The 18,728-nt window shown below is 48.2% G+C and overlaps 1 protein-coding gene across 2 annotated transcripts in view; it reads right to left on the bottom strand.

Moving 5' to 3' along the window:
* FRMD4B (FERM domain containing 4B) overlaps positions 1-18,728 on the bottom strand; it is a 147,640-nt gene that overhangs the window by 64,374 nt on the left and 64,538 nt on the right. For both annotated transcript variants that reach the window (XM_050904631.1, XM_050904630.1), the window contains exon 2: positions 313-378. In XM_050904631.1, coding sequence (XP_050760588.1) covers positions 313-378 — 66 coding nt within the window. The remainder of the gene's footprint in view (positions 1-312; positions 379-18,728) is intronic.

Below are 18,728 nucleotides of genomic sequence, written 5' to 3'. Positions count from 1 at the left end.
AACCACCACCATGAGGGGTGCGTTTAATACACTTTATGAATTTTGGTGAAAGCAGATGAAAAACTGAATGCAGAACTGATGGCAGATATTTTGCCCGCTGCGCACCAATGCCCGAGGGAAACCCTCCTGCTGATTCAGGTCTGAGTGCCCGAAAGCATGCCTGTTTATTGCACTTCTATGAGTTGCTCTACTAAGAGATATAACTTTGCTTCGAACATCACTTACGCATCAGCCCCCAATAGCACTGCTAAAGAAAATAAGCAGAGAAATCTGGCACTGTGTTACCGGTGCCCGAAAGAGAAGGGTCTGTACCTGAACCAGCAGCTCCAAGTTCCTGTCATCGAGGAGATGCACCTGGCAGTGCCGGCCCTCTGTCATCTGCAAAGATAGCAACACAGCCCTGTGAGGAAGGGCAGGATCCGCGGCTTTCCTGGCTTGCACCGGACCATGTGCGGCTCAGGGGCAAGGACAGCGGGTAGCAAGCGTCTAATCTGCACTGATAAGTGAATCGACTTCGTACCTGAGCTGAGCGTCCTTCTCCAAGGACTCGGGCTGGGGAGCTGCCTCAGCACTCTCAGCTCCCATCGACTTCAAATCGGGATTAAGGGTGCTTAGCAGCACTCAGGATCAGATAAAAGTGACATAAGTGCTGCGAGAATTTAATTTGAGGATGAACCAGCCTGGCTAGTACCATAGCCACAAGCAGCAGCAATGGCCTTTTGCTCTGGTGAGGAGCAGAGATGACCAGGGACCCATGAAATCCTCATCTATCCAACCATCCCTGCAGATGGGTCAGCCTAAATTTGATCCCTTGACAGAGGACCTGGTCTCTAGTCTAGATGGAGTCTCTACCGGTATAACTTTTGGATAACTTTTCACAAGCATTAGAAGTCATTGCCTCCATAGGATTCTTATATAGGTGCTTGCACACGTCAAGACAGGTGCTTGAACTGAATGATTAAGAACAGGATGAGCTTTACAATCTCTAACATTATATCTGGACCGCCTTGGTTCCCACTTTGTGTCACTTATCTCTCGCAAACAACGTGTCTTTCTCTCTTTAAGAGGAGAGCAATTCAGAAATAGCTGCACATTATGCCCTTTTAATATCTGCCCTTTGAAATCTAATACATTTCCACGAAAGCTTTTACATTATTTAAAATCTGTTCTAATTCTGGACCTCTCACCGGCTTTGGCAAGGACCAGCTTCGCAACGGTCTCCGGGCAAGAGCTGGTGAAGGAAACCTGGCTTTTACATTTATTCTTCCAGCCTCAGAGTAACTCCTTTTCCTGAGAGCAGGAGCTTCTCACAGACTATAAATTCCAAGCTGTAAGCAGAGGCCGAGGGTGGTTTGCTTAGATAGGGACTCCCGAAGGGATTAAACGGCAACACACAGCGGTTTCTCCTTTCACATCCCTCTGGCTCCGCAGGGATGGGGACAAGGACAGGGCTGAGCTCTACTGCCACCAGCACGCCCTCATCACCTCCTGCCCCGGGATGCCGCACATCCAAAGCCTTATAAAGACTTACAAATAGATACAATTTATACCCGACCGCAGTATAACCAAAAAGAGACCTCCCGCCTCCCCCCAGCGCTGCCTCCGTTTCAACGCGTGGCTGTTTGCACAGCGAGGGCTGCCGAGACACAGCCTCTTCTGTCACCAGTCAGCCTGTTTCAGCCGTAAGAAGCCAAATTAACAAAGCTTTGTTGTTTCAACTAATTGAGCTCACTTTGACCAAAACCCAGGAGGGAGCCCCCCTCCTGAGGAGCTCTGCAAACAGGTCAGAGATGAGCATCTGTGGGCACAACTCTGTCTAGTGTCCGGGAAAATGGGGCTACGGCATCTGTGGCATCAGCGCTGGCAACTTAGGGCACTAACTAAACATGTATCATCACATCACTCATCAAAACAGCAATACTAGTAAAAGGACCACTTGCAGAGCAAGTCTAGCTGAAAGAAACCCCTTCCTTTTCATTTCTCCTACCGCTGTGAACGTGAATTTGTAGAGAAGTGCCAAATGAAGAGTGACTTGTTGTGCATGCAGGGCTGCAGGGCAGAGACTGCACCATCACAGAGACAGCAGCGATGCTCCCCCTGCAAACCACAGCCTCACCCTACGGTACTGCACCGGAGGAGGCATCAGCCCAGAGCTGCACTAGCCCCAGGTCCATGCTCCCAGCAGGCTACCATTTTCAGCGCTTTATCCTTCAGGTTTTGGAAGCAAAGCTGCAGCATCCCGATTCCAGCTTCCAGCACGCTCCTTGCGATTTATCTGCTCGCCAAACACGCTGCCTGGGGCCCTTAAATCCATTATGATCTGATCACAGGTCCATTTGTTCCTGAGCGCTGAAGGTCTGCCATTGCACGGTCATAAATAAGTTGCATGTTACCATCAATTAATCATTTCATCAGCATACCCTTCAAGGTGGTGCATATTTGTGGCTCTGACATACTATTACCAATCTGCCCCGGTTGCAACGTGTCTGATCCAATAGTGTTTTTAAAATCATTCCCCATCTGTTGTTCTGAGATAGCACAAGGGTTGCCACTATTTAATTGCTAGCTGCTTTAGCTTTCACCCAGTGAAATCACATTAATCACTTCTGCCTCAGTTGTGTATTGTTAAGTAAAAAAGGTTTCTATTATAGCAAACACATCCACAAAGCCTTGTGCTGAGGAGAAAGGAAGGTTGCCAGGAAGATTAAAACATAGAAGAAATACCAACCATAATCTGTGCTTCTATTCAGCTATCTAAGGTAATTGCAAAGCACCTTAAAAGTAAAGTAATTAAACCTCATGACACCTCTGAAGACAGGCAAGATATAATTATCCCTGATTTTATTGAAGAGAGAACGTAAGGACACAGCTTAAAAGTCTGATTTACAGATATAGATACAGATAACATTTTGTACCTGAGCCTCCAGGAATCTCATCTCAGAAGAAATCATACAGCTGCTTCCCGGAGTACTGGAAAGCTCAATCAAGAAGTTGCAGAAGATGCCAGGTTGTTCAGCGATAAAGCACAGTGAAATGCCGTTCCTGTGACAAACCTGTCAGCTCCCGCGCACATCCCCAGAGCTCTACGTGGCGATGGGCTCGTGTCACCCCAGGAATGCTCTGTCGCGTGGTGGGACACAACAGCAATGCCCAGGGACACAAATGTCTGCTGCTGGCTGTAGCTCAAGGAAGAAGGGGGGTCTCTAGAGCCCTTTCCATTTGCTGCTTGCACCCCTCTGCCCCCCCAGCCCATGCACGCACTCCTGAGGGCTACATCCCTGCTAAGGTGTCTTCTCCACCTGGGCTGAGAGGCACAACATGGATACTCACTGCGTGGCACCACAGCCCGGTCAAGGAACACAAATCTGCCAGGGTGACTACCAGCTTTGCATTTGCAGGCTCCAGTCCCTAAACAAAGCGATGTTAACCAGGACAGTCCAAACATCAGCCCTTATCCTCCTCTTGCAGACCCAAGGCTTCAGCAGCCAGCACCCTGGTTTCTGCAGCTGTGCAAGAGCTCTCTCCAAGTATCCCCACCCCATTCCTGATGTGGCAGAGAGCACTTCACTTGGCTTAACTCCAGACTTACAAACACAATCAGAAGCAAATCACTCCCAATTACTATCACAGAGCAACCCAAGCCCATCCTGCGTCAGGAATGTCGCCCACCAGAGAGGTCATCTCCAGGAGACAACACTCCTCGCATGGAGCTGCCCCTCTGTGCAGACAGGGCTCCTGTATACAAGACAGTACTCACATTTTGCAAGCCTCGTTTGTACAGGGAGCAGAACCGAAAGAGATTATTGCAGCCGCAAGACCACCTCGCAAGCTTTGGAGTATCAATCACTTTCCACCAGCCCCGTATCGTCCCAACGCAGTGACGCAGAGGTGCGACATGACTGTGGTGCAGCAATGCCACACGCTCCAGCACGGTCACAGCTATCAATGGTTTGGTCCTCTCCTCTTGCCTGAAGAAAAGCTGGGGAGCTTCAAAAAGAGGACTTCACCACCATAGTATCATAGAATATATAAAGGATTTTGGCCATGGAAGATTGCCTCCAGCTCAGCGACCGGAGACCCTGAGCTCTTGGAGCCGAAGCAGCAAAGGACTAATTTTTTAACTCCCCCAATGACACTGGTGTGATTTATTTCCCCGCAACACATCCGCTCGCAGGCCTGTTTCCTCGGGCTCTGGGAACGGACTCGTACTTGTCTCCCCGGCTCTCAGGGCACTGGGCTCCTCAAAGACCCAACACCCTGGGAGCCCCTCGCAGATACATTTTCTTTCATCTTTAATTCAGTACGCCTTGCTAATCTGAACAATATAATTGATTTTCTATGTAGATGGACCAATCCATCACAAGACGAGCACAGCTGTCTGGCTCAGTTAAGAGGTGGCGTGAGCAGTCTTGAGATATATATATACACACATCCATGTTTTCAGCTTATTCTCATTGATTTTGCATTGTCTGTACAAATGAACAATTTTGTTATATTTTTGCAACAGGCCCCCAAGTTGGTCTTTTTAGCAGTTATTTTTAAAAGCCTGCTAATATTTAAGCTATTATCCAGTAAAAGTAGCAGCAGCATAAAATTCATGAAGTATCCCTGTATCTCATCTCATTCCCAATAGGAAATGAGTGGAGTGACATAACGCACAGCCCCATTTTTGGCAAAACCATACTGAGATACTGGGATGCTGGATTCTTATTGCTTCCCAAAGTCACTCGTGTGCTCTGCACACAAGTAAGCAATAAAACCTCAAAAATGGAGAGGCGTGAAAAGGAGACAAACAGTGTCCGATGCAGAAATGCAGTAATACCAAAATATTGCAGCCCTCCTAACTTACAGGCAGGTACTGGCAGCAGGCTTTCAGCAAGAACCTGATTTACCCAGATCTTCAGTAAAAAAGGCAGATAATGAAGAAGAAACACACAATTCTCAGAATCTCCATGTGTGGAAATTAAAGCATAGGGTGAGATTTTGCTTCTATATAGCAGATTGACACGTTCAGAAAGGTTTCATATAGCCGGACACCCCCCCCACCTTTTTTCCTCTCTCTCGCTTGTGACACAAAAGTTAAGACAAACTCTCTACCTAAAATCATCAAGACAAATTTTCCAAAACATCAGTCCTTTAAAGAGAAAAAAGCAAGGCAGAAAGAAAAAAAACTACTTCTTGGCTACTTAAACCAATTCCCTGTGATATCCTGAGCCTGAATGTTTCTTTGGGAAAAATAGGATATTTATCCTATTTCTCTTCAGCAGAAACATCCTCTCTATTCGAAGCTGGTTGTTACATGCAATATTTTTAGACATCCATGTGTGTCATCCAGTTAGGAAAAAATAAGAAAAAAGTAATCAGACAGGGTGTAAACAGGAAACCTCAAAAAAACTTAAGCCAAAAAAAAAAGCTGACAGAATAACATATCTCCTGAAGCATAGCTTAGGAATGGGAAATCATGAAGGGTTCAGGTCAGAAGCAAACCCGAATGTGTTGCACTCGCTCCAGACCAGATTGCACCTCCCAGAACTGGGCAAATTACAGAGACATCGCTTGGCGTAGCTGGCCGTATCTGTCGCTGACTTCTATTTTTAAGCCTTTTTTGTTTTAAGAAGGTCTGGAGTCTTTGCTACTAGAGAAAGCCAAAAAAACCCCCAAACCCTAACAACTCTGTGGCCAAAGAAGAGGAGATTATACATAAGCTGCACATAATTGAGACAAAATTGGAAACTGTTTCTACCATCGAAATGCTCAGAAGTCTGTGCACGCATCCCAGCTGCTCTCATTTGGGCTGTGCCATCATTTGGGCTTCAGCTCCCCACATGCACACACTCCTGGCACGGCTGTGTTGTGCTGACAGGTAACTGTGACCTGCCCAGTGACAGGACGGCTGTGCCAGGGTCCTGCATCCACATAAATACGCGTTGCTGGAAGCTTTAAAACCATCCCCCCCCCCATCCAGTGAGGCTTCACATCTTTAATACCGAAAACTCCACGAGAAATCTTTTGGAAGTAACAAACTTCTTCCCCCCAGTTCTCCTCTTCCCTTCCTCTCGAGATAAACCCTTTTCCTCAGGCACGGGTGTTACTGAGCACCCGCAGGGGCTCTGCCTGGAAAACACCCGACTGTGACACCGGGGATTCGGTCCCAGCTGCACAGAACTGCATATGTTATTTCCATAAGCTCCTTGCAGGGTAACCACGTGAAATTAAACTTCACTGGCAGGTGAGTAAGCTCCGGAAGATATTTTACAGGAAGAAAAAAACTGCACTGATGCATCCAGTGATGAGGGAGAAAGGGGAACCATTTTCACTAAAGAGATGGCCGGCACAAAAAGCCTTAAACCTGCGGTTTTAAAAGCGAGAAATTGGGCTGCGGTGCGTCATTAGGACATGGATTGTAAAAACTGGATCATTTGTTCCTGAAACAGGCACATCACAGTGGCTCAAGCAGTCAGAGCGCTGAAGAAAATCATATGAATAACAAAAAGCAAAAGAGCAATATTCCCACAAGCTTACAAGAGGCACGTGGTCAGTTAGGAAATGCTGTCCCTTTGCCACACCGACCCAGCCTCCACAAAGCCCGTGGCATGAGGGGGCCCCAAAATCCTGCCGTCCTGCTTTTGACCGCTGACTCAGAGGCAGCAGCGCTGCTTTGCAGGTGTAGGAACCCCGAGAACCAGCCTTGCATTTAAAAAAGAATTTCATCTCAAAATCCCTACCTGAGCTACAGTTTACCAGCTATAAAGCATCACCAGTCATTACCCCTAAGGGCTTTTTTTTCCCCAACCCCTCTTCTGTAACTCATAAGCCTGTAAGAGATTTCAAAGCTTAATATTGAAGCCCCTACACTGACCTCAGATTTTCATCGGCATTTAGGTGAGTTTTTTTCCTTCAGTCCTGAAGGCTTTTAGGATCAGATCCTCAGCTGCCTTAGATCAGCATTGCTTCATTGACTTTGATACAACCGGCCGGCTTATGTCTGGCCTGTAAATGTGCACAGCCTGATAAAAATACGAAATAAGGTGCAAGAATGTATTGCAATACGGAGCTGCCCTAACTAGGCACATCTCAGGAAAATAAAAGCCTTTCCCTGTCCTTCTGGAAGGAAGGGGCCTGCATGCAGCTGGGGGGAAGAGGGAAAAAGTTATAATGGTTTAAATGACCTCAGAGTTTCCTGGTGTGTCTGTTGGGAGAGCAAAGCCTTGTCATGTTCCAGCACTCGGAGTCGCTCAAAGCTTTAAGGAATAAGCAGAAAAATAACAGACAGGAGTTTCATTTTATACCAGCATTTCTACGGAAACTCTTTAAAGGATCTGCACAGGTCTCCAAAAATACCTTGATGCCCACTTCTTGTCAGCCTGTTTGCAGCCCACGGGTCCTCCCTGACCCAGCGTAGGTGCCCGTCACTGAGTGTCCCGTGGTGGGAGGTGCTCAGGGGGAAACAGATGGGTGGGGGGCTGGAAATGCTCCACCCTACCACGGGTGAAGATCTGGGGAAGGGAAACATGCCCCCATCCCACTGCCACATCACATCCCACTGCGTGCCTCTCCATCACCTCCTTTGCCAGCGAGGGGTGCAGCGCAAAAGCTCCCAGGTGATGCATCCTCTGCATGGTTGCCCTCCCCTCGAAGTCTCCCGGACCCGCTGATACCTCCTGCAAAACACAGAGGGTTGGCTCTGGGTCCAAAAATTCAGGTTTTCCCCTGGTCTCTGCACACACCAGCCCGGGCAGGCGGTGGGTTCCCTGCCGCGGCACCGCAGTCTGGCTCATGCAGATGTGATAAACTTGCCGTGATCCCTTCAAAGGTGACAGCGCAGCTTCCACCAGCTTTACAGGGGGCAGACCACGTCCCCTACATACTGCCTCTCCTTCCTAATATTCAAGTCATAAAGAAACCTTTGGCTGAAGTCCTGGCTCCAATGTAGTCGATGAATTCTACCGTCAACTTTAATAGGGCCAGGATTTTGCCTTAAATCATTTGTTATCTTGCTATTAACCTTAACAGAAGCCAGCATCTGCTTAATGTTAAATAGCCAGTGATGCATTGAAGTGGCTGGCTACGTCTTTCACCCTTCGTGCTACGGCAAGCCACCTTGTAGGACCCATCTCACCTCGCCAGGGTGACTCCAAGTGCCACCCCTGTCCTTCCCACGGGCTGCAGAGCCCACCCTGGCTCTGCACGCTCCCGTCCCAACACTCACGGGGTATTTGTCCACAGCAATTTCAGGGACAGTACAGAGCCATTCCTGACCTCAGGGTGTCCCTGTGCTTCTTTGTCTCAGGACCAGCCAGGCACGGACAGACACTTGAAGACCCGACTGAATACGACATGCACAGAAATAATGTTTTAAGATGATACAGGCTGGAGAAAACTTAAGTGCAAGCTGGGACAAAGGCCCCTTTGATGATGCTTTCCATGGAAACGCTGGCTCTGCTGAAGTTTGGCGAAGAGTTCGAGATAAAACACCGTGCCTGGAACACAGGGCTGAGAGGCTCTCCAGGTTGCATGGCACCTTCCTAAAATAGCCACATGAACTGAAGATACGATGAAAAAACTGGCTCCTGCAGAGCATCAACTGACTTTCATGTAAGCTCCACCAGCTGAGCCAGTAAAAAAATCTGGCAAAGCAACGGCCCAAGTGCTCTCCCTCACTGCAGGCACTGTGGCTTTTCAGGGCCAAGTGCCAACACACTTTCTATGCGATGCTCCTTTTCCCCATTTATTCTACTATTTCTCATTGCAGGGGATGGCAAATCTAAGGGCCTCTTTCACTTGCTTTATTGATGGTTTGCTGATTCGTACAGGACAACAGGCACAGCCTCTTGTGGTCATTAGAAAGATCCCACTCACTGGAGCTGGTCGTAGGGCTCTAAATCTCATCCTCCTCTCCCAAAATGCTCAAATGCAATGCTCAGAAGTAACGATGAGCACACCAATAAAAAAAACCCCAAACCAAAAACGGTGACAAATGAAAATCCAGGGAACAAATCAATTCAGTCTTCTTCAGAATGATAAATACAGTATCCCAGCCAGGAGATAAAGCTCTTTGTCAGGAGCGAAATATAAACAGGAGAGTTGCTGCTTCTTGGTCTCTACCAGGAGCGTGCAACGTAAAAAACTAACCCCTCTCCTCCCCACGAGGAAATTCTGCAGTGTGGCTGCCTTTCCTGATGCTGCCGATGGTGGTTTCACGTACTCGCCGCTGCTCTCTCCCACACGGGGGTGCAGGGGGTGTTCACCCACGCACAACCTGTGCACCAGCGCGCGGACGAGCGTGCAACAAAGCGTGCAGGCAGCAGCGGTCCCCGCGGCACGAGGCAGAGGGATGCACTGCTGCAGAAGACTCTTTGCTGGCTCCGCTGGCCCCACGCTTTTCAGCTGACAAGCAGCATCCAGACAGCATCTCCCTTCTCCCGACACTGCCAAAGGCCACGGGATCTTGCCAGCAGTGTTATCACTAGATGCTGAGTCCCTCTGACAGAGAAGGAGAGGTTAGCCATCTTCTTGAAGGAACAGCCCCCTTGTTGCATCAGTATTCTCCTTATATTAAATAAAGGTGTCTCACACTCAAAACTGAAATGTTTCTCAAACAGGTCATGTCATTCCACAAGTGCTGATGTGACCATTCCTACCACTTTGCAACGTATTTAAAATAACAGCAAGAAAAGGATAGACAGGCAACTCTACAGCTAATCCTAAAAAAATCAGGAAAATTAATAGGAAACAATCAGTGCAAATCTGCCACAAATATCAAGTCAATGAAATACTTCATCCAACATCTGCTTTCCTTGGCAGAACACAGCTAATAAATTAGTGTCTGGTGGAGACATGCTTATCACCGGCAGCGCCGAGACACTGCAGTCAGGTCATTACCGCACACAAGCCCATGGTGATGTTTTGTTCCAGTGCAATCTCCTGGGAACTTGGGGGAAAAAAAAGAGATCCTGTGGGATCAGAGAGCTTTCCTGATTCTACCCAACAGAGCAAATGCGGTGTCAGCCCTGGAAAGGGCGCTGTGTGGAGGCAGCAGCATCCTCTGCCCTTGAACAAACGGTACCCACCGTGGGGCAGGACCGGACGCCTGCCCTCCTGTGACCTGTTCTGACCTTCGCTCCTCAACCGGGAGGTTGGAGGCGAATCAGTTAAGCTCCTGCTTCTTTGCTGAAGTCTCTACAACACAAATCTCAGGAGATATTCTGTGCAGAGCTTCTGGTAACTTTTCCTGTGTTTTACCCCACCTCAGAAGCCATCCCTGACTCACTTGAAACAGAAACTCAGCTTTCCCTGTTACGAGAATAGTTACAGAAGACTAAAAAAAATCCCCTTAGAGAAGAGTTTCCCATCCCCAGAGACCCGCACCCTGCCCTTGATGCCTCTCTGCCTCTCCCCAGCCCTGAAGCTCTCCCCCATTCTCTTTGATGGCTTCTCACAGGCTGCTCCTCCGTCCCCCCCACCTCACTTCTTGCTTCTCCACCCCCCCCCCCGCTCACCCCTGGGTTAGGTTTTTGAGGGAAGGCTCCTGAGGCAGGAGACATAGGCAGAGCAAGCCTTGACCAAATATCTGCCGTCCTCTCCAGGCAGCACCACATCATCCGAGGGCATCTTGCATCCCTTCCCCTCCTGCCCCATCGGGGTCCTTGCACCCAGCTCATCCCCCATCCTGTCCCCATCCTCCCCCTGGACTTTTCCAGCTGCTCCCATACTTGGCACCAGCCCCTCAGAAAACCCAGACGCCAGCCTTGAACAGACGTTAGGTAAGCAGGCGATGAAAAATAATTTAAAAAAGAAAAAGGGGGCTATATCACAAGTTCATCTGAATTGCCTTTAAATCTGTAACTCTTTAAAAAAAATATGCAAAGAGCAAGCAAATAAACCAAGAAAAGCCTGAAACTCTAAGCTCTCTGGAAGAAGTCAAAATAGTGGGTATCGGCTGCAGCGGGCGCCGAGCGGCATTTCTGCGGCGGTGCCGGCGGCGAGGAGCCAGCCTGCCCAGCCGCCAGCACCTTGCCAGGCACTCGGGGGGTTTGACAGATTTGGACTGCTCCACACTCCACTCCATGCTCCACTTTTAAAGCAAAACAAGCACTTCAGATCAAAGGCTCTTTCTCAACAGCCGTTAACAAGCTCCATGTGCACTACTGCATCTCCAGCGCCAACCTCTTCGTGAGGTTTTTTTTTTTGGGCAAGAGGGGTGGGGACCTTACTGATGAGACATTTAATAGTTACATGCTGAAAGGAGCTACTGTACCAGGCACTGACCGCCTTTTCTCGGGACTTATGAATCTGTGCTTTGTTCAGTTTAAATCATATCTCAGAGCAGCCTATAAGGGTAATCTCTGAAAACGGGTTTTTCTCTGTAATCAGAAATTACAGAGCTGCTCTCCAGCTGCAGCAAAGTTACCAGAATCAAGCTTGGATTTAGCACTTTCCTAAAGCAGCCAAGGCAGCACTTGCAACAAAGGCAGGAAAAAGCAGCTGTAAATGCTGAGAGTAAACAAACAGCCCCTTATCTCCACAATGGAGTGCAAAAGATGCAAAGAAATTTTTATGGACTGATCTTTCAGGGCAAAGAAAAGAGCAAGCAAAAAGGTTTCAGCCTGCACTACCGAAGTACCCCAAAGCAAACTCACTTTGCTCTGTGCTGCTTTCTGGCTGCCTGCTCTCCTGCACTCACAGCTCCCAGCTCTGCATGATGTTTTAGTCGGGGTACAATGTAACTGCACTAAACAACGTTATCTGTTGCTGCTAAGCATCAGAAATCAAAATATAGCCTCTTACCTCCAAGCCACACGCCCTGCTGGTTTAAAAAGGACTGGAGAAAGCCAAGAAGTACTCAACAGCGTGCATGTACTAAGCCTTCATGTTTTCTGTACATTCGAGCTGGGGGAAGAAGGGAGACTTCTTCCGTTGCTATATAAACTCAAGGAAGTGACCTTCGCATTTGTTGCTTTGATTACAGATTCAGAAACAAAAGCCTTTCCAGCGTGAGTCCGGGGACACAAGGGGTTGAAATGTGATTGTTAAAAATGGAGGCGAGCTGGGAAAGCATTGCAATTTTATTTTTCTTTCCTTTGTAATATTAACCCCTTTATTATGAAACAAAGCCAAGTATAAAACAGCAGTTACCAACTGAAAGTGTAGCACAAGGTGCCAGCCCCAGGGCAGTGAGACACTTTGCTGTGGGACCACGGGTCCCTGCCAGCCCCCCTGCGCCGCGGCAGCCGGCCGAGGACCCCCACGCCAACAGCTCTGTGCTTGTTGGGAGCTGCCATCACCCCTCCGGCTCTTCCACCCCACGCGTCCCCATCCAGGGGACAGAAGGGACCTTTATACTAAAACTTGGCACAGCGCGAAAACTTCAAGCCGCCTCCACTTTCGACTCCTGGGACCGGGGGCTTCGCCCCGCGGCAGCAGGGAGGCTCACCTACCGATCTGAAGGTATACGGGTAAAAAAAGATAACCAGAGCTTGTTGCCTCAGCACGCCTGCTCTCATTTCATACGCCCACACCTCCGTAGTCCCTTGCTGTGACAGACACCCCCAGGTACGGCGTTTCACTGGATTTCCCAAACTCCTTTCCAAAACACAGGTCTGCTGCCTCTGATGTGGGCTGCCACACGTCGGGGAGGGAACCGGGAGCGCGGACAGAGTTTACACCCTTGGCCGTCAATCTGAATTTGTTCTGGGGTCAGGGTTGGTCTCCAGGAGTGCAGTTTGCTGCTGGTAGAGGTGCAGGAGTAAATCATCTACCTGCTGTTCAACTGCTCCCTTTGCAGGACTGTTTTCTGCGTGCAAAGCATCAAGTTATACTTCATTTCTTCCCCTCTGGCGCATCACCCTACAAGGCTTTACACACCTCTGGGCTTTGACGCAGCAGCCCTAACTGCGTAACCGTGTCAGGCAGAGCACAGGTATCACACAAAGGCACAAAAACTGAGCTCTCCTCCTAAAGAAATGTCAAACGACTATATAACACTGCTTCCACTGAAAACAGAAAAAAACCAAACAAACAGAAAACCGAAGAACTGTGCACCCAAATCCAGGGGGCTGTAACCTCCAGAGCTCCAACCTGACCTCCAGGCAGGTACACAAGAGGCACAAGATCTTAAATTTACATGTGCAGTTACTTCAAAATCTAAAATACAAGCCTATTCCTCCTTCACAAACACCGCTCAGCATTATTAATTGCCTTTTATGTGACGCGAGTATGGGTATCCAAGCTTTTAAATCGGACCACTGACTCATATCCTCTGGCTGCATAAATTATGGTAGGAAGACTGATGCCGAGGGAACAAGACAGCCCAGGGCCACAGCATCCAACTCGGGCTGGAAGATACAGGCCAGCGGGAACATCATGAAATGCTACCAGAGCAGGGATGAGCTCTGGACACGCACCAAGACAACCTCACCTGGGAGCGAGAATGACTTCTTCCCTTTAGCTGGATGCTCCTCTTTGGTTAGTTATGCTCCCAACTGAGCAGTCACTATGCACAGAGAGGACAAACTACGAAGACTTTTCCGCCCCAATTTTTATAATCCATGGATCTATTTTAATAGAAAAAATTAAGTTCAACACCTGGAACAAACTAACTTGCATTTATCAGAATGGGAAGCAAGGACCTTGGGGTCAAACTTTTGAAAGCAACACCTCAGAGACACGCAGCTCCCACTTCTCAGGGGTACCAAGCCCTCTTGGTCCAGCTAAACTCCCCCAAACAGGAGGCTCTGCGTACTGAGTGTTTGAGGCCAACAAGGGGCTCCATTACGCTGCAGAGCACTGTGTAAAGCCAGAGCCTTACTGACGCTGCTGGGAAGAGAAGAAGGGCTGCCCGGTCCACCCGATCAAACAGCGTGAGTCAGCCCTGATCCCCTCGCCTGGGGCTGCCTCTGTAAGTCACCATCAATCCAGACACCTCCAGAGGGCAACTCACCCCAGCTACCCTAGACACCTGGGATGCAGTGAGGTGCCAGAGGTGTCTCGCCCTCCTTTTTTAATGCAGAGGAACTAGCTTTGATCAAATATCCACCTTTTTAATAGCTGCAGACAGAGAGGGCTTTTTTTTTTTCCCCTAAGTTACTTTGTAAAAACTAACATTCTCATAGTCATGAGACTACAAAAGCTCTCCACACAATGCTCAATATCACAGGTTTCATGAAAAAAACATAAGCTGGCCCCACATCAGGCAGGAGGATGCCAAGTCAGGTCCAGCCAGCTGGTCCAGACTGCACCAGCAACCTAAGGGGTGGCAGCTGAGACAGTTTTGGGAAAGTATTTCAGAGTAACAAACTTGCATTTGTCTCCAAAACACAGGCTCCAAAGCCCCAAAATAAGATGGAAAACAGACAGTGAGTCATTTTTCCTTAGAGAAGTGACGTGAAGGTTACCTGGGTGGTGCCAACTTCTGCCCTGCTGGGATAACCACAGGGACAGGAAGAGCTGGAGGGGAAGGGCACAGCTCCTCGGAGGATCCGGGGCTTCCAAACAAATACAGATCCGGGCTGTGTAGTTCAGCTGTAACCTAGGCCACAGATAATTTTTCTAAACAAGAAAAATTAGAGTTTAAAAGACATTACAGTGTACCCATAAGAGGTTCCAGCAGTGGGAAGCTGTTGGAGCAGCAAGAGTAGAGCAGGTGAAAGTCTCTGCAACTCAGAGGCCACCAGGAGAAGAGCTCCGAGCTGGGGTTTGGGGCTGGCAGCGCTGCGGCTCCTCGCCAAAGGGAACGTAAACCTACAGCAAACGCAGCACACCCCAGCCTCTCTGAACAAGGCGAACAGATGCAACGTGCTTGGTATTGGAGAGGAATTACTCACTCCCACTTTCGCTACGGCTTAGCAAACACCAACTTGCACGCCTGCTAGGTGCACCTGCCCAACCAGATTCCCAATGGGCTTCATCTACACCAACATACTTGCTCTCCCAAAACAACTGTGGCAACCAGACGTGTCCAGCCTGGTGTCAGCCAAACAACTCTATGCTCAGCATGATGGGGACCTCTTTGCCTAGGGCAGCCACATTTCTGGAGAGATTGTTCCCCTCTTGTCTATCTACAACCTCAGTTTTCCTCTCCTGTTGCATTTCTGCTGCCTTTTTTTTTTCCTACTTGTTTGTTTTCCCACATTTTTACAAGTTCGTGCTCAGTTTTGGAGCATTGGGGGTTTTGACATACACCTGAATGGGGTCAGAAGGGTTATTTTTTTTATTCCGTGGTCTGTCCCCTCCCTTTCCTTGCTTGCACAGCCTATACTTTTCATGCCATGTAATTCTTGTGCTGGCCTCTCCTGCTCTTCCAGCTTCTTCACTCCCATCCTCCAGTTTTTTGCCTTCCTCACCCATGCACAAGCCAGTAACCTGCCTGCATGAGATACCAACATGCATGGCCTTCTCCACGCCGTACATCCTCTGCCCAGCCCACATCACCCTACTTAGAAAGCACTGGCCTAACAAAAGGGAAAACCAGGATGCTCAGAAAAGAGCACATAATTAGCAGTGGCCATGCAGTAACTTCTCCATCACTACTCCCAGCTCTGCTGGCACCACACATTTGCACCCGATAGCAAGCAGGAAGATGAACACTAGGGCACCCATCACCAGGGCAGCACCTATTCTACATCAGCTGGAAAAGCAACCACAGAAACATCACAGTCTTAAACGTAATGTTGCTGAGACTGTCAATGATGGCTTTTAATGGCTAAAACCAGCACATTCAGGCTATTCTCAGCATTTTGATGACCCTTATTCTTCCCGCCTCTCCTTCCCCAGCACGCAGAGTTGATGCATGTTTAAATGAATGACGGACCAATTAGCGGGGAAAAGCATACATGTGTATTTGTGTGTGGGAGGGTATTTAAGCTAATATATTCCAGCGCTGATAGCTTTATCCTCTTTGCAGTCTCTGGGAATGAACTGGCCTCCATCTGTACAGAAGATTAGTAGAATTACTAATCACTAATTATGACTCAGAGGTTTTAAGAGCGATGCAGACTGTACAAGGGTGGCCTGATTTGTAGAAAACAAGGAGACAAAGATAGTGCAGTGTTATTTTAAGCACATGGACAGTCCATCCAAGATTGCAAAGAACCGCGGTGCCAACGCTAGCAAAAGGAGTGACAGAAAGCTAAACACTCAGAAGGACAAAAAATGAAGTATGGAAAAACCAGCATGTGCCTGAAACACTTTTAATTTACCTTTTCATAAGCCTCTTGTCCAGTCAGAGCAAGCTGGCCAGCCTCTCTGCACAAGACCAAAATGGAGATTTATCCAGGCAAGTTCATACAGTGATACCTTTGTACAGGGGTCTGCTTCTGAAAAGTGGCGCCGGCGACATTTGAAATCTAACATATTTTGTGAACGGCGTCAGATCGAAGAAAAAAAAATATTTATACAGGCCAAAGCAGTCAGTGAATAGAAGGCACTGTTTGAAACTGGCACCGTGACACCCTGAAGGAAATGAGATGAAGTTCACAGTCTGGTTGTGAAGTTTGTCTGCTAGGGAAGAGGGAGGAGCGGTACAAAAATCGTATTTTTGTTTGAATAAACTCTCCCAAACAGAAAACGCTATATCATGAGCTCAAATGGAAATATGTCTGGCAGAGAGCTCTGGAAAGCTGCTGTTGGAAGTGAGTACAGCCAAGTTTAACTCCAAGCTGTCAGGAGGCAGTGCCTGAAGCCAGTCCTGTTCTCAGCTCTGCAAGAGGGTCCCCCAAAACCCCAGCTGTAGGGAAGCCTCCATGTGCTGTGTTTGGACATGATGGGGGCTTCAAGCAGAGCCAAAGCTCTGCAGGTGATGTACGAGCAGTGTCACAGCATTAGATCAGATCCCTTCAAAAAGAAAAACAGCTGGATGAAAGCAAAGCAAAGCTTTTCCAGAGCAACCAGTAATCCCCAGTGCCCAAGTTTAAATCTTTGAAGGGGCACATATTCAGCGTCTTCTAGAAAGGTCTTCAAGCTCCCTTTGGAAAGCCCTGACCCATAAGGACACCCGAGATGCTTCCTCTGAGCATCACTCCCGGGGTCTGTCTGGTGCAGAGGAAGGAAAGCTCTGTCCTGACAACACAGCGCTCCCCCTTCGTGCTCACCCTCACCGCTCCAGTGCCACTTCTCATCATTGTGAAAACAGAAGGGGGAAAAAAAGGCATCTCCAATTTGTTGTCAGCATTTTTTTATAATGAAAAGTTAAGGCGTGGTAGCAGAGGAAACATGGTCCTCACTATCCAAACCAACTACATTAGCACCATAGGAAACAGAAGTCAACCGCTTCCTCTCTCGCTCCTCCACCCCAGGTACGTATGGGACGGACACATGTACAAAGCTTATTTATTGTGCTTCATCAGCAAAATTTTTTTTCACTTCACACAGAGGAAATGACCTTTCGGAGGTTAAAAAGCACTTTGTCCAAAAAACCCATGTGAATTCAATTTACGCTTTTACACCAGAGATTGTTAGCCAAATTACCAGTGTAACTGAATAGCTTAATCACAGAGATGCTCCCGTATCTGGTGTCATGTCCAGCAGATAATCGCAATGTGTCATCGTATTCTGCAGGGAGTTTGGGGACAGTTTGCCTGGTTTCTCTTTTCCACTTTGCATCAAGCAGACTGACTGACATGCATTTTAACCCTGACACTAAAGCATTCACTTGACCAGTTTTTAATTTGTAAGAGTTAGTTACATTATCAAATAGACTTTGATGCAATGTTTCTTTCATGCTTAAAGCGTAGGGGCTAATGAGGAATGACTGTGCTGTGGGATGTATAGGTGAAAACTGGTATTCATACCTCAGGGGAAGACATGCACCAGAATAGGGTAGTGTTGACATTCCAATGAAAGTCAGGCCAGCGGTAACATAAGTAACTAAACACGGGATAGATGTTGATCCTGAAAGTTTTTGGCTTTGCTGCTGCTTATTAACCTCATTTATATAAAAATTTCACTTTCTATTTTACTGCTCTATAATTAGATTTAAGACAGGTGGCTCATAAAACCAGCATGTAGAGAGCCCTGCCAAAAGCTTTATTTTGGAAGAAGTATCAGGACACCCAGAAGTGCCACTCTCTTCCACTGTGGGCATCGGGGGGGCTCTGGGGAGACCCCAAAGCCCGGCTGGCAGGCCAGAGCACTACATGCCAGATCTCCACAACAAAATACAGCCCTCGCTCCTTTCCCCCGTAGGAAACAGGTACCCTTGCATGAAGGTGTCTATGCCAAATTCTTACCTAGGATGTTTTCCAAGCCCTAATAGCCCCAATAACTCGTATTGACTTGCTGCAGTTAGAAGACCTGTGCCAGCTCTTCCATCAGCTGTCTCTGCAAGTCTCTGGTTTTTCTAGGACAGGCTTTCAGATGCTCTCTGCCATGGACAAGGCAATGTTCCCTGGCATACAACCCAAGCGCTCTCAGAGAGGATAAATTCACATACTGTACAATCCTCCTCCCCTCGCATGGGTTCAGAGGTTATTTCAGAGTGAAACGGGACACCCCGTCAGCACTTTGGCTCACAAACTCCTCCAGCTGAATAGGCTCTGGGCAAATAGGACATCCCTTCTCTTTTGGCAGAAGAGACAGATGATGGCAAGCACTCTGGAGCAGAGACCAGCTTGGGGAAGCACCTGAGCTTGGCTTGCTGGGCTGGGAGCTTGGCAAGTCCCTGCTCTGGTGACCGGGTACAACAACAGCCGGTAAGACCTTGGAAGGAGTTTCCCCACACACACATGCTAGAA

The sequence above is a fragment of the Gymnogyps californianus genome, chromosome 13 (assembly GCF_018139145.2).
Source record: "Gymnogyps californianus isolate 813 chromosome 13, ASM1813914v2, whole genome shotgun sequence".
Classification (NCBI taxonomy): Eukaryota; Metazoa; Chordata; class Aves; order Accipitriformes; family Cathartidae; genus Gymnogyps; species Gymnogyps californianus.
The sequence above is the reverse complement of the archived record's forward strand: the minus strand, read 5'-3'. Positions and strand labels throughout refer to the sequence as shown.